This window comes from Crocuta crocuta, unplaced genomic scaffold (assembly GCF_008692635.1).
Source record: "Crocuta crocuta isolate KB4526 unplaced genomic scaffold, BGI_CrCroc_1.0 scaffold30, whole genome shotgun sequence".
NCBI lineage: Eukaryota > Metazoa > Chordata > Mammalia > Carnivora > Hyaenidae > Crocuta > Crocuta crocuta.
This window is the reverse complement of record NW_027528345.1, coordinates 3,418,729-3,435,391: the sequence shown is the minus strand read 5'-3', so window position 1 is coordinate 3,435,391 and position 16,663 is coordinate 3,418,729. Positions and strand designations below refer to the sequence as shown.

Sequence of the window (16,663 nt, the reverse complement as noted above, 5' to 3'; positions counted from 1 at the left end):
AGGTGTTGAGTCTAAGTAAATTGTGGAGTTGTTGAAAGAAAGCTGTGATAATGACTCTATCTGCAAGATGGAGATCTCTCTTTGAACAAGTTTGTTGTGAGGCTTAGGTGGATGTGAAAGCACTTGAATCTGAAAAGAACTCTGTTGGTTGTTACCACCACCACCACCGAGACTGTCTCTTATATGGAAATGCAAGACTTAAAAATTACGTAACTGTCTGGGAGGGGACAGACATTCGTGGGTTTTACTGATCTGCATACATTTTGTTGTTTTTTTTTTTTTCCTGTTTTCCCAACGTTTTAAGATACGCTGGGCTTGAAAATGGTGTGTCCCTGTAAAGGTAAACCAGATTACAATGTAATTTTTTTCCATTCATTTTAAAATTCCGACTTTGGAGGTTTTTATGCAGGAGTATACAGAATTATTGAGGCAGCGTTTAAAAAACTATCTGTGCCCCACCCTGTTCTCAGAGATTCTGATTTAATAGGTCTGGTATGGGGCTCTGGGTGGTTTCCCTGTGCAGCCTGGTTTTGAGATCCCTGCCCTAAACTTGGCATTTGTGAGAGACGTGATCAGAGATCTTTGCAAATGGAAATTTCATCTTTTGCTGTAAGGACAGTAATCTATAATTGAATTTATAGCGAGAGAAAACAAAGTTACATGGTGAGGGGACATGAAGTGACCTGGTTTAGAGACTTACCCTGATTTCATACTTAACTTTGTACTAGGCCTCATTGCAGTGAATTTCAAACAAAACTATTGTTTTGGAAAGGGGTAACAGTGAAAAACATACGTTTTGTAATGCAAGACTTTGTGGCTGTTGTTGTTTAGCTCAGACCTGCAGTCTAAGAAGAAAGACTATTCTTAATCTTTCATTTTAGCTTGTGTAATATAGTGAAACGAAGATAATGTAGATCATGAAACTGAGCCATGGATGTCACCTTGATTTTCTTTTAATGTTTATTTTGAGAGAGAGCAAGAGAGTGAATGGGGGGAGGGAGGGGGGGAGGGGCAGATAGAGAAGGAGAGACAGAATCCCAAGCAGGCTCCATGCTGTCAGTGCAGAACCTGACATGAGGCTTGATCCCATGAATGGTGAGATCATGACCTGAGCTGAAATCAGGAGTTGGACGCTTAACTAACTGGATCACCCAAGTGCCCCAGCCAGCATGATTTCTTATTTTTTCAGTTTAAAACACCATATAACTAGCTTGGATTGAAGATTAATTTAAGAGCCTTCAAAGATCCCTCTCTTCCCTTTCTGTCACTGTATGTGGCATTTTAATTTGGCTTTAGGATAAGCAAATATTTTATTTAGCTGAAGTGGATTTTATTCTAGGGGGATCTTGCGTAATACACAACGAAAATTTTAGAAGTATTCCCATATTTTCTGTGTTATCTGAGGAGGGGGTTTTAATATGTTAAGAGAGTTCCTGATAAGGAGTGGTTTTTCAGTCTGTAATATATTCTACCTAAAAGTTTTAAAGCCCTATTTAAAATAATGGTACCTGAGTAAGGAGGAAATTTCTAAACTCCTCAAGTTACTTTAGCCATATTGAATTTGCAAAATTGGACTTGCAGTTTTGTTGCTGTAAAATAGAACAGTAAGTTATTATGTTTTTGAGTAAATTCCTTGTTAGTTTTAAATTGAAATACTCACATAGGACTCTCTATTTCTGTCTTACTCTGTTAGGTGTAAAGATTTCTCTCTGTGTTACTGGAATCCCTATTGGATGCTGCCCTCTGATGTTTGTGGAATGAACTGCTTTTGGGAAGCGGCTTTTAGGTAGGCACCTAACATTTAATTGGTAGATCAGTGTAGGTAAGATTAGATAGTACATAGTAAATTTTTTACTGTAATAGGACATAAGAATGTTTCTTTTCCTGCAATCTAATATTGTCATATAAGCAAATAATTCATCTTATGTTTGGGTTTTCTATTTTTCCTACTTTGTAGTTGTTAAAACTCATTTTTAGTACATACTGTGTATAAAATGCTCTAACTTTTTTTTAGGTGTTCTTAGCATTTGTGGTCTAATTTTAGGTAACTGGGTGAGAAAGTATTAAACAGGTACTAAAGATATACTTCCATTGACGTTTACAGCCATATATATGACATTTTTCTACCTTAAAGCTAGTATGCTGGAAAAACATTTTGTAGGTGGATGAGGACAACTGGGAAAGGATTACATTGGTTATTAGCAAAGAGATTGAATATTGAGGAATGAGAGGATAAAAATAAATGTTTAATGAAGGAGTACTTTTTGATATGACATTGCATGTTGCTGAGTAGTTTGACTTTGTGCATGGCTCTGGATGATGAAGACCTTGGATTCTGCTCTAACCTTCAGTGAAAGAAGTGTTGATAGGGGTGGGCTGTCAGACTGCATCCCTGACATACTGGCAGGAGACACTGAGGCAGTAGCCTGAGATGCCCTTACTAAGAGTAACATTTCCTTGAGAGCCACCTATTTTTATTGTCTTTATGATTCATTTAAATTTAAAAAAAATTTTTAGTGTTTTTATTTATTTTTGAGAGAGAGATAGAGACAGCATGAGCAGGGGCAGGGCAGAGAGAGAGGGAGACACAGAATCTGAACACAGGCTCCAGCCTCTGAGCTAGCCGTCAGCACAGAGCCCGATGCGGGGCTCGAACCCACAAACCATAGGATCATGACCTGAACCGAAGTCGGACGCTTAACCAACTGAGCTATCCAGGCTCCTCGATTCGTTTAAATTTTAATTCTACTCATTCTATTTGCTAGGCACAGGGCCAGGTGCTAGGAACCAGACTCTGAATCTAGTTAATGTGGCTCCATCCTCCTGGAGCTTGTATTCTGACAGGAGCTTCACACTTGTAAACCTGAGATTAAGATAAAAGGGTGACATGTTATAGCTGTGATGATGAGAGAAACAGGTGACTCATTAGGTGGGATAATCTTAAGGCATCAGAGAAGGCTTCCTGGTGGGAGTGATTGCATGAGGAACATGTAAGTTAGCTAGGCTCAGGACAGGAGGTAAGGTATTCTAGGTGGGAAGAACTGCATTCTTAGTATATATTAGCAGTATGTATTTTCATATTTTTGTATTCCCCATACATTATGCATTCCATGAACAACCAGAAAGGAATCATTGAAATCCATTATTTTAATTCTATCTCCTTGCTATGGAAAAGACTGGTGATTGAGATTCTAATATGAGTCTTTCAAATCAGATTATTCAAACTTTTAAAAATTAACTTAAAAATTTTGAGAGAGAGCAAGAGACAGAGTGTGAGCATGGAAGGGACAAAGAGAGAGAGGGAGACACAGAATCCAAAGCAGGCTTCAGGCTCTAAGCTGTCAGTACAGAGCCCAATGTGGGGCTTGAACCCACAAACCGTGAGATCATGACCTGAGCTGAAGTAAGACACTTAACCAACTGAGCCACCCAGGACCCCCCTAAAAACTAACTTTTTAAAGATAATATTGGAGTGCCTGGATGGTTCAGTTGGTTAAGCATCTGACTCTTGCTTTTGGCCCAGGTCATGACCTCATGGTTGTGAGTTCAAGGCCCCCATCAGGCTCTGTGCCTACTTGGGATTTTCTGTCTCCCTCTCTCTCTCTGCCTCTCTCTCTCTCAAACATAAATAATAAACATTAAAAAAAATAAAGATAATATTACCCTTCACCTTGTTCATAATTTTGGAGAATTAGAGCTTCATATTTTTCAATCTTATAAAAATTTGGTAATCAATAGAGTATTGACAACCACCACTTTGCTGTCTTGACTTATGACATAAATCTGCTCACTCTGCAAGCTGGGTGAGCTTAAAAACTTCTGTATACCCTGATTTGCACAACCCAGGTCCTTTTGTAAGTTACAACATGAGAGTAATAATCCCTCTTCCTCCACTGACTATAAGAGTACAGCAGGGAAGTTGAATCCTGGAGCCTTATTATTCCTCTTTTGGCTTCTTAAATTCATTTTCCTAATGCTCCTATATCTGTACCCATTTTGTTTTATGTATCAAATCATTGGGTAAAAATTCTCAAACTTAGTTTCTTTTTCAAAAAGAAAAAATTATTTGAGAGAGAGAGAGTGTGTAGGGGTAGGGAGGGGCAGAGAGAGACAGAGAGAAAGAGACAGAATCCCAAGCAGGCTCCATGCTCCGTGCAGAGCCTGATGCAGAGCTCGATCCCACAACCCTGGGATCATGACCTGAACTGTAATCAAGAGTGACACTCAGCAGACTGAGCCACCCTGGCACCCCTCAAACTTAGTTTCTTCCATAGAACCCCTCACATTTACTCTTTTGGAACATGTAATTGCTGTATCGTTTTCACCCTACATTTCAGTATTGACTCTAAGTAACACTTCATTTTTGCCTGACTCTAAGAGCTTGTCTGCCCACCTGGTAAAACTTCTTTGAAATTCCCCATTACTACTCACTGTCGGTCCACATTTTACCAGGCATCAGTGAGCCCTTATCTGACACTGCTTCACAGGGCTGTCTCAACTTTCCCCATTGGAATTCTTTATATTTTTAGTTAGGTCAAAGCTTATCTGAGGGATTATTTCCTCCCAATTAATTTACACAATGAACATAAAATAACATAAAAAAGAAAAATTACTTTTGATGTGCACAGGCTTTCAGTAATTCATATCTACAAAGTCATTTCCTGACCAACTGAATGGGACTCAACAGCTTGTTAGCTTGCTCCTGACCCTCCTGTCTCTTCTGTTCTTGAAACAAAACCAAACACAACATTTCTGCAACAGCTTGCGCTCAACCCTTTTTCCTGACAGCATTCTTTGTTTATTCTGTTTCTCTTTACCAGCAAAACTTCTTCGAAGAGTACCTTGTGGCTTTATGTCCTTAAACAACAACATAAAACCTTGACCCCTCAACCTGCCTGAGCAGTACTGGCTACCTGATGAACCTCCACCCTGACCATGAACTCTCCCTGACGTCTGAATTGTTCTTGTGGAGCCCAGTCTTACATTTTTTTGTCCCTTGGATTCTGGTTACCATGTCCTGTTTCTTTCAGTTCTCAGTCTCTCTCAAGACCAGGGTCTCAGCTCTTGATCTCTGCTTCCGGACTCCTCTCCCGGTCCTGACTCGTCCACATTGGTATTCCTTAAGACTCTGCTCTTTCCCTTCCTCACTCCCTGGGTAGTCACGGGATACTCTCTTCTGAGCGCCAGAACTGTTTCCAGCTGCATTTTGGTCATTTTTGCCTTGCTGATTTGGATGCCTCAGACTCTCTAGTTCAAACCTGAGTTCATGATCTGGCTCCTCCCACCTTCCCTCATCTGTGTTTTGTATCCTAGTTTATGACTCACTTTCTTCATGTCAGTCCACAGTCCACAGATTCTTCTACACATTTCCTTTTACCCTGTTGCTCCTCCTAGCCTCTTGCTTCCTAGTCCCTTAATTATTGTGCTCATCACTTCTTATACATCAATTTCCCTTCCCACCTACTGCTTTGCTCTTCTCGGTGTCCTCTTTGTTACTGTGCTCTCGCATCTGTCGTGGTTGTGGATCTTCACTCCCAGACAGTTGACTTTGTAGATAGGTACCGCGTGGTGGTCATCATGTAAGCCCCAACCGAGCAATGTGCTTGGCGGCCAGTAAATAACCTAATGTTTTTCCCTAGCACTTCCAGACTAGCTTTGATGTTCATATTGTGAGCTTCATTAGCAATCTCGATTTTTTTTTTCTATTTAAATGGTTACCATGCTTTCTAATTAACCCTTTTAAAATTCTGTCTTTTCGCAATAGGCTATAAATTATGTGAGGTCATGATTGTGGCTTTCTTGCTTATCCCCAGTATCTAGCACATGACAGAAGTTCATATATTCATTAAAGAGAATGAATTATATTACTAAATTGTGTTCTACAAATTACATGGATTTAAGCCTGCACCAGCATTTTGTGAATGTACTGGTGTCACCGTGACCATAGCATTATTTGGAGTTATAACTTTACCATTTTTAAAAAATGTTTATTTATTTTTGAGGGAGAGAGAGTGTGAACATGGGAGGAGCAGAAAGAGAGGGGAAAACAGAGGATCCAAAGTTGGTTCTGTGCTGACGGTAGAGATCCCAATGTGGGGCTCGAACTCCCAAACCAAGAGATCATGACCTGAGCTGAAGATGGAAGCTTAATTAACTGACTGACCCAGATGCCCCATAATTTTACCATTTAGTAGAATAAAAAGATAATTACTGATTTATGTTTTGTTGGATTATTTGTTGAACATATTTCCATATTTGTTCAGCTCTCTAATCTTTTGTTCTGTATATTTTCTTAATTGATATTCACCTCTTGCATTTTTATTGCTTATTTTATGATCTCTTATGCTGCTTTTGCCATTGATTACAAATATCTTCCTAGTTTCATTTTTTATTTTAGTTATTTCATTAAGCAATCTCTCTGCCTACCCCTTTTTTTAAAGTAAGCTCTAGGCCCAATAGGGGGCTTGAACTCATAACCCTAAGACCAAGAGTCGCATGTTCTACCTACTGAGCCAGCCAGACACCATTAAGTAATCTCTTAATTTTAGTATTATTGAAGAAATCTGTTTTATTGTACTTTTTTTTTGTGTGACTTGAGCTTTTAAAATATTTAATCTTTATGATTGTTTTGATTTTCAACTTACAGAATCCGTGGTTACAGTTGAATTTGATGTTATGTGTATTACTTTGGTCCATACTAGTTTTTAGAGCCATATTTGTACAGATTATTTAAAATTATATTTTAGCAATTAATACTTATATTTCATGTTAAATTTTTAGATTTTCTTTTTTATGCTGTATGTAAAATCCTGAAGATTTTTTGAAGTATTATATTTTGTTTCAAGAGTGATTATATACAACTCTTTAAAGTAGTTATTTATTGGGGCACCTGGGTGGCTGAGTTGGCTAAGTGGTGAACTTCAGCTCAGGTTATGATCTCACAGTTTATGGGTTTGAACCTCCACATCGGGCTCTGTGCTGACAGCTCAGAGCCTGGAGCCTGCTTTGGATTCTGTGTCTCCTGCTCTCTCCGCCCCTCCCTTGCTCACACTCTGTCTCTGTCTCTCTCTCAAAATTAAACATTAAAAAAAAGTTATTTACTACTAGTATGATAATTCAACACTTTTTTTAATAGTGAAAAGAAAAAAATTTTTAAGCTATACATTAAGGAAATTGACATTAACGTTTCTGAACAGTTTTCCATTTTGTTCAGTTTTTAAAAAATATTTACCTACTTATTTTGAGAGAGAGAGGGAGAGAGTCTCATGCAGGCTCCATGCTGTCAGTGGAGAGCCTGATGCAGGGCTTGATCTCACGAACTGGGAGATCATGACCTGTGCCGAAATCAAGAGTTGGACCCTTAACTGACTGAGCAACCCAGGCACACCTCATATGCAAGTTTTAAAGATGGTTCATAGCAGTTTCTTTTTAGTTTGAAAAAATTGTTACCAGAAATTTAATTTGTTTGACTTTATGTACTTCATTATAATGTTAACTCTTTGTATAAGTATTATTATACATTGTTTCCTTTATAGGATGGAAGAATACCCTGAAAGCTTTTTATGCTGTCCAAATTAAAAAAAAGAAAACTTATTATCATTCTTTCATAGCAGAAATGTTACTTAAAATAAGTCTACTCCCAAGGCTTAGAAATCTGTTAACAGTGATTGTATTAGAATTTATCATCTAAAATGCTCTTTTTAAAAAAATGTTATTTTTGAGAGAGAGAGAGAAAGAATGAGTTGGGGAGGGGCAAAGAGAGAGAGAAGGGGATAGAAGATCCTAAGTAGGCTCTACACTGACAGTTCAATGCAGGGCTCGAACTCAAACTGTGAGATCATAACCTCTGCCAAGGTTGGATCTCAGTCTTCTGAGCCACCTAGGTGCCCCACATACTCTTTAAGTATTAACTTTTTTTTTTTCTTTCTGATTTCTCCTCTGAATTTTTACTTTGATCAGTTTCAAACCTACAGAGGTTTCAAGAATAGTGTAGTGAGCACGTGCATACTGTTCGCTAGGTATTTACCTATTAGTGATATGTTGCCACTTTCTTTTTTTTTGGCTAAATCGTCTGAGAGATAGCTACAGTCATGATATACAACTAAATATTCAGCGTGTATCACCTCATAATAGACACATCTTCCAGTATAACCATAATAAAACTGTCACTTCCAGATATATATTCATATTGCCTTATTTTTCTATCATTGAACTGTTATCTCCCCCCCCACCCCCAATTCAGGACTCAGTCAAGGATCATACACTGCATTCAGCTGTGAGATCTGTTTAGTCCACTTCCCTGTAGAAAAGTTCCCCAGGCATTTTTAGGGGCAGGTCGGGGGAGGAGGTCATGGTATCTTTGATGACATAATATTGTTTTGTTTTGCAGAATGTTCCTTTCTTTGGATTTGCCTGTGTTCTTCCCATTATTAGATTCAAGATTTGGGACAGGAATACTGCATAGGAGATACTGTGCTTTTCTTTGGTCATGCTTTCAGAAAACCTCTGTAATAAGTTTAATATTGGTTCATTTTGATTAATTGGTTAAGGTAGTGGTGTCACATTTCTACATTTATCTTTATCCCCTTTATAATGTGTGGGGATATACCTTGATACTTTGTGGTTGTAGCCTTCACTAATTATTCTTGTTCAAATCCTCTGTTATAGTGGTGATTGTAAAATAGTGATTTTTGTATTTCTGTCTTTTCTTCTACATTTATTGGCTAGTATTTTTAAATAATGTTTTATGTTTGTTTATTTTTGAGAGGGAAAGAGAGCACAAACAGGGGAGAGGCAGAGAGAGAGAGGAGGCACAGAATCCGAAGCAGGCCCCAGGCTCTGAGCTGTCAGCATAGAGCCAGACACAGAGCTCTAACTCATGGACTGTGAGATCATGACCTGAGCCAAAGTCAGATGCTTAACTGACTCACCCACCCAAGTGTCCCTTTAAAGTTTTTTTTTAATGTTTATTTTGGCTAGTACTTGTTTTTAAAGAAGGGTTTTCCCCTCCCCCCGACCCCTTTGCTTAGTTATCTTTTTAGACTCGGATTTATTTTTTAATGTGTTATCATTCATTATTGTTGTAATTCCTGTTGATGCCCAGGTCATGCCAGAGTTAGCCATGAGGGCACTCAGATACTATCTTTGAATTATCTGTAGAATTTTCTAATTATATATCTGTAGAAAAATCGGTTTCACTTAAAAATGACCTTTTGGGTAATAGTTCTTTAAATCCACAGGGACTTTTCTCTTACAGTGTGATTAAAATATAGCACATTTTAAAATACAGATAGGATTATATCTATTCAAGAAATATATCATTTTGGGACCAAAATTATTTGAACGGCTACTTCCCTATAACTTATTGGAAGGTTTTAGTTAACTCTTCCTCTAGTGTGGAAGCTTACTTTAGATTTTTTTGAGTTGCAGTTATTTCCTGTTCGTGGGGTCTAGGGACAGGGCAGTAGGCAGTGACATCTTTAAAGTATATTATGTTTTGTTATTTTAGGTGTTAGAGTCTGTACTGTATATAATGCTTTTGCTAAAAAGGGACACATAACAAAAAGCAAATGCAATGTAATGGACAATACTCCTTCCTTGGAAATTGGTGGAAGAAGTGCTGGCAGTGTATCTGAAACAAGCCTTGCTAAAATGCCTGGGAGGAGTCATCCCTGGGACTGACTTTAGAGGGAGGTTTTTATCTTGAAGAACATTTGACTTATTTTTCTTATGAAGGTTTTATTATAGGGGCACCTGGGTGGCTCAGTCAGTTGAATTTCTGGCTCAGGTCATGATCTCACAGTTGATGAGTTTGAGCCCTGCATCGGGCTCTTTGCTGACAGTGTGGACCTTGCTTAGGATTCTCTCTCTTCCCTCTATCTGCCCCTACCCTGCTCACACATTCTCTCTCTCAAAATAAATAAATAAACTTTAAAAATTAAAAAAAAAAAACAAAAAATGGTTTTATTATACTTTGTGTGTAGAGAATTCTGTATGAAGCATCACTTGACTATTATGGCTATTACTTTTAAAGTAATAAAATTACTATTATGGCTATTATGGCTATGACTATTACTTTTAAAAATCTCTTGCCTTTTAGCTTTGAGGCAGGATCTGGTTATGTATGACCAGTCAAGCAATCCAAGCCTATTGTCAGTTCTGAAATCTTGATGTGGAGGCATTTACTTGAAAGATGAGATAATTTAGAGCTCTGTGAAATTGTGTGTCTGTCTTGATTGCTTTATCATTTACTTTTGTTATCTTTTGTTATTGTGGCTTCTACTGCTTTGAGATGAACGGGGTGCACATCACCTTGCTATAGGTATAGAAGGCATAGGGTTTCAGTGTTACAAACTGAGGGGCTCAACAGAGAAGAGGGAAACACACAGGGTGCTGCCAAGGGAGGAGGTACGACTACTTTCCAATTGCTGTCAATGGAAAAGAACAGCTTTAAAAAGACTCAAGCTATTGCTAACATCATATATGTGAAGGAAGTGGCCTAGCAGGTGGGTGGGGAAAGGATAATCTGGAAGCTCTGAAACAAAGGATTTTTGCACAGTTGGATAGCCATGTGCAAAATTATGTAATTGTTTCCTCTTTCAAACTGCTCATAAAATTTAATTCCTGGTAGATTAAAGACAAAGCATATACCTAATATTATATCTTAACTTAATTATAATAATAATCTTGATGAAGAATGAAATACCGTTTCTGGCATAGTAAATAATGTTTCTTATGTGACTTCTTCGTTTAATACCATTAAAGTGGTGTAATAATATTTAACATTATGAATTTTCTGTGGGAGGTTTCTTTTTCTTAAAACCAGTTTTTTAGGGGTGCAGGTGCCTCACTCAGTTGAGTATCCAACTCTTGATTTCGGCTCACTTGTTCTTGTGGTTTGTGGGTTCAAACTCTGCACCTCCGCACTAACTGTGCAGGGTCTGCTTGGGATTGTCTCGCTCCCTTTCTGCCCCTTCCCTGCTTGTGTGTGTGCACACTCACATGCTCTCTCTCTCTCAAAAAACAAAACAACCAAAACACAGATTTATTTATTGATTTTAATTTATTATTGTTTCTAGTAAAGATTTTATTTATTTATTTATTTTAATGTTTTATTTATTTCTGAGGGAGAGAGATAGAGATAAAGTGTGAGTAGAGGAGGGTCAAAGAGAGAGGGAGATACAGAATCCGAAGCAGGCTCCAGACGCTGAGCTGTCAGCACAGATCCTGATACGGGGCTCGAACCCACGAACCGTGAGATCATGACCTGAGCGGAAGTCGGACGCTTAACCGAATGAGCCCAGGTGTCCCTAAAGATTTTATTTTTAAATAATCTCTACACCCATGGTGGGGCTCGAGCTCATAACCCTGAGATTAAGTGTTGCATGCTCTACCTACTGAACCAGCCAGGCACTCCAACAGTTTGTTGTAGAATCATTGGCCCATTAGCCTGAAGAAAGGGTGAATTACTAAGGTATTGAGGAGTTTATGTTTGAACCTTCCCATAGAGGGATCAGGGAAGGAAATGACCTCTTTGTTGTCTAGAAGATATTTAGGCTCAAGAGCTTTTCAGCTCCTCTGCTGAAGGCTGGACAGTTCCAAGTAGTCACATATGAGAGCATCATTTTCAACTGCTATCTTAATTATCTCCACACTCTTAGCAAAACAGCCCTGTTAATAGAAAGGGATTGATCCACGATAAAAGCAGGAGCACATTATATATATTCACACTTAATGTTTTATCCTATTAATATAAAATAATTCCCAATGTATAATGTAAAAACATTTAGATGTATGAATTTGATACTCAAGTATGTTTTATATAGTCAGTTGTTTGTATTTCATGTTATTCCTTGGTATGATTTTCTGACTTCTGATATCAAAAATGATATCAGAAATCAGTTGAAGGATTACCATGAGCAAGAACAAGATGTTCCTCAGAAAACAGTTCTGTTTCACTTTTAACACACAGATACGTGAATACTCAAGATTCCAAAGTCCTGTGTTAAGGAGTATCACTACAGTTAATTTAGCTTGCAAGTTTAAGAAAAATGATTAGTCATTTATTCTTGCGACTACAGATCTCAGTAATGTATACATAACAACTGTTAACATTAAACAATATAATTTCTAATTCTTGTACGTTTTACAGAAAGGATCTCAGTAAGCAAGAATTGAATTAAAGTCCAATTTTATGTCTTTAGTTCAAAATGTTTGCACTTTATAATACCTTTAGTTCAAAATGTTTGCATATTATAATAATGTGTTACTAGTTTTGTTTTATGTTGTCTTCCAATCCTTTAACTGTCAGTACCAAAATTATGTCATGCCATAATTATAATTATAGATGAGATCTGTATTTAATATTATAAGTAGGTTATTTATTTAATAACAGTGCAGCCACACATAACTAATCCTGTTCTTTACATGCTTGTGGATTAATATTAGTTCATGGTTAAGGTTCAAGAGTCTTAAAGTTTCATTAGGCCTGGTGTAGTTCTTTGCTACTCTGTATTTGAAGTAGGATCTGATACAGCCTAGGCCAGTAGTTTAAGTTTAAGGAGTCTTTCCTTCCAAAATGACATACTAATGTTTGATTTTTTAAAAAAATTTACTTCTGAGAGAGGGGGCCAGTGTGTGTGTGTGGGGAGGGTGGGGTGGTCAGAGAGGAGGGATACAGAATCCGAATCAGGTTCCAGGCTCTGAGCTAGCTGTCAGCACAGAGCCCAACATGGGGCTCGAACCTATGAACTGTGAGATCATGACCTGAGCCGAAGTCAGACACTTAATCGACTGAGCCACCCAGGTGCTATGGCATACTGATTTTTGACTAGTATGTTTTAGACCACCTCAGAAGTTTTTAGCTCTCACTGAGTACTTGGAGAATGGGACTGAGTGCATATCAGTGAAAAAGTTATATGAAGGCAATATAATTAGTATGGTTGAAGATTGAATATAATAGTTAAATATTTATGGATGAATTTATGTTTGGGTTTGCTTCAGAATGATCTGTTGTTTAGTGGAAGGGGATGTGGGGGGTATTTTAGATGAAATAAGAACACCTTTGAGTGGATAATTGTTGGAGTTAGGAGATGAGTACATGGGGATTTATTCTATTCTCCCTACTTCAATATGTTTTTGAGATTTTTTTTATTTTGAATTTTTCATTATGTTTTAAATGTTTATTTTTTATTTTTTAAAATTAAAAAAATTTTTTCTTAATGATTATTTTTGAGAGAGAGAGAGTGAGCAGGGAAGGGACACAGAGAGAGGGAAACACAGAATCTGAAGCAGACTTCAGTCTTCTGAGCTGTCAGCATAGAGCCTGACATGGGGCTCAAACTCATGAATCATGAGATCATGACCTGAGCTGAAGTTTGGACACTTAACGGACTAAGCCACTCAGGTGCCCCTTAAAATTTTTTTAAATGTTTATTTATTTTGAGAGAGAGAGAGAGACAGAGTGTGAGCAGGGGAGGGGCAGAGAGAGAGGGAGACACAGAATCCAAAACAGGCTCCAGGCTCTGAGCTGTCAGCACAGAGCCTGATGTGGGGCTTGAACCCATGAGCAAGATCATGACCTGAGCGGAAGTTGGACGCTCAACTGACTGAGCCACCCAGGCGCCCCTATTTTTATGTTTTTAAATATAATTTATTGTCAGATTGGTTTCTGTACAACACCCAGTGCTCATCCCAACAAGTGCCCTCCTCAGTGTCTTTGAGATTTTTTTAAAGCTTTTTTTTTTTAATTTCAGAGAGAGAGCACAAGTGGGGGAGAGGTGTGAAAGGGGGAAGAGAGAGAATCCCAAGCAAGCTCCACACTCAGCACAGAGCTGAATGTGGGGCTTGATCCTACGACCCTGAGATCATGACCTGAGCTGAAATTAAGAGTCAGATGCTTTAACTGACTGAGCCACCCAGATGTCCTTAGATTTCTTTTTTAATTAAAAAGCTAAAAAATAATTGAATGGAAGACCTTCAATTAGTGATGCTCCTTTTGTTAATTGGCAGGTTCCTTGAGAGAATTAGGTCCTTAATGCATCCAGTCTGAGTAATGAATTCTCTTCTGTGCATCTAAGGTGGTGCTAGTTATGGGAGAATTGAAAAAAGTGGTAATTTGTTTTGTTTTGTTTTGTGGGTCCTAGTGAGGAATATTGGCCGAGAAAGCTGGCTGAGGATACAGAAATATATAATTGATTCAACATTGTATTGTTTTGTATTTTGATATTTCTTTGTTATTTAGTAATTTATTTTGTTTGTTGTGTTTGTTTTTAAAGATTTTATTTTTAAGTAATATTTATACCCAACGTGGGGCCTGAACTCACAACCTTGAGATCAATAGTCACATGCTCTTTTGATGAGCCAGCCAGGCACCCCATTTCTTTGCTTTTTAAATTGACCTTTTGAACTTCAGTTTTTGAACATGCTCAGAATACCATGTTGTTAATATGTTACCCTGTACTAAAACTGTTGGAAAATGTGGTTTTCTTTTCTATTAGGTATAGTCTGAAAGTGCAGCCTGCTCAAAGAATGCACCTCGCTGTGGTTGCCTGTGGTGAAAGACTGGAAGAAACCATAACCATGTTGAAGTCAGCTATCATTTTCAGCATCAGACCTCTGCAGTTCCATATTTTTGCTGAAGATCAACTACATGATAGTTTTAAAGGCATAGTAAGTATTTGAGACTTTGTCAAGACTGTAGAGGTGAATATTTAATGGTACACTATAATGGAATGTTGTTTTATTCCTTCATTGAACAAAAATATTTATTCAGTAACTAACTGCTCTCCTAGAGTGGGGCTGCTGCTCCATCTAAGAGTCCAGATCTAGGTGTAAGAGGACGGTTTGTTTTTGAAAAGGAGGTTACTTCAGGTCCTTTCCAAAGCATGGAGGTTTTATTTCACTGGCTTTAGCTCCAAGATGATTTGACAGGAAAGTCCTATAATTTAATATTATTCCCATGTTTGGCTTGGGAGTGTCTCAAACAAAGTGTCCACAAAGATTTTATTTCTGTTTTGAGGGGAGGGAGCTCTTGGTTGACAGTATGGAGGGAAGCGGCTTTTCTGGTAAGAACGTTCTTTTGGTTTTATATTAGTTACAGTCAGTTTGGCTAGATTGGCAGGAAACTCAAGCTAACAGTGGCTTAAACAAGATGGAAGTTTTTTTCTGTCTCACATAAAAGTAGACAGTCTGTGGCATATGGTAACTCTGTCTTTAGGGACTCTGTCTTGTGACTGATCCATTTTGACATAAGGCTTCTACCTTATGGTCCCAGATGGTCCCAAGCTTTGGCCCTCACACTCATGTTTTAACCAGCACAAGGGAGAAAGGAGTGAAGAAGGCCAATCCCTTTCTTCCCTCTTAGAATACTTTTCAGACATATGACATTCCTGCCAGTATCTCATTAATCTGAACTCAGTCATATAACCATATTGTTACAGCTGTTTGTAAGGGTTAAAAGTATACTCTTGAATCAGGGCAACCACGTAACCTTAACAACAAAAAAATTACAACTGTACAAGAAGAGTAGAACATGTAGATATGGGTGAAGAACATATAAGAAAAAGAAAATTCACCTGAAATGTCACCACCTTGTGTTCTGAGACGTTGGTAAAGATGATGATAATCACCTGAACCGCTCAGGCACCTCTGACAGGTATTTTCTAACCAGTTCTTATTGGTCTTGACTTTGAGTGTAAATATTTCTTATTATACATACTTGGGTATAAAATTTGTGCTTAATTTTTTTGAGTTTAATTTATTTAGGGATTGATGGGATTTATTTATCAGATGAGGTAGATGAACAACTTGCAAGGCTTTCAGCAGCTGATTTTGTGGTTGTTATACTTTCATTGTGCCTCTGATCTAGAATGTTACAGTGATTTTAATATTGTGAATAAAACAAATGGTGGGAAAGAAGAATCTTTCTTTGAACTGTGTACAGCATTAACATATGATATCTTAATTTTTAGCTTTTTAAAATCTATTAGTTTATGATTTTATAGAGAAAATTGAAAGTGAAATAATCTAAACTGAGTTATTACTTTTTTATATTTTCTTTAGCTTGATAGCTGGTCATTTCTGCAGACATTTAATTATTCATTATACCCAATAACTTTTCCAAGTGAGAATGCAGCGGAGTGGAAAAAGCTCTTTAAACCATGTGCTTCTCAGAGATTGTTCTTGCCAGTAAGTTTTTTCTTCAGTGTTTTGTTTTTCCTTTAATTTTGCTTTTACACACATAAGTTAATGAAGAGTTACATAGAAGTCAGTTAAAAAGAAAACACACACATGTAGGTTTTCCCTTTTTACATTAGGAAAAAAACTTCCCATAGAACAAATAAAAGCTTCAAAGAAAATATCTGTTAAAAATGAAACATATAAGTAATTTCTGTTGGATTACTGTTTCTTTCAATTTAGTTTATTCAGGGGCTGTGGACTGTTTTATTTCTAAGAAGGAAGAGAGGTCATCAGATCTTAATGGAGCCAGGCCTGTGGCAGACATGCAGTGGTAGTCTCCCTCCTATAGAAGTTGCCCACTGCATTTATAATTTGGGAAGTGAAGTAGATTGGATCATTAAATAGCCATTTCTTTCTTATACCAAGCCATGTGACTCTTTCCAATTGTATTTTTATGCAGTTACAAGGTTTTTAAAATATATTT

At 37.6% G+C, this 16,663-nt stretch overlaps 1 protein-coding gene across 1 annotated transcript in view; it reads left to right on the top strand.

Moving 5' to 3' along the window:
- The first annotated feature begins 1,697 nt into the window (after positions 1-1,697).
- Positions 1,698-16,663, top strand: part of GXYLT1 (glucoside xylosyltransferase 1) — a 39,391-nt gene continuing 24,425 nt past the window's right edge. Inside the window, exons 1-3 of the mRNA XM_077753203.1 lie at positions 1,698-1,786; positions 14,499-14,670; positions 16,063-16,188. Coding sequence (XP_077609329.1) covers positions 1,734-1,786; positions 14,499-14,670; positions 16,063-16,188 — 351 coding nt within the window. The 5' untranslated portion in view covers positions 1,698-1,733. The remainder of the gene's footprint in view (positions 1,787-14,498; positions 14,671-16,062; positions 16,189-16,663) is intronic.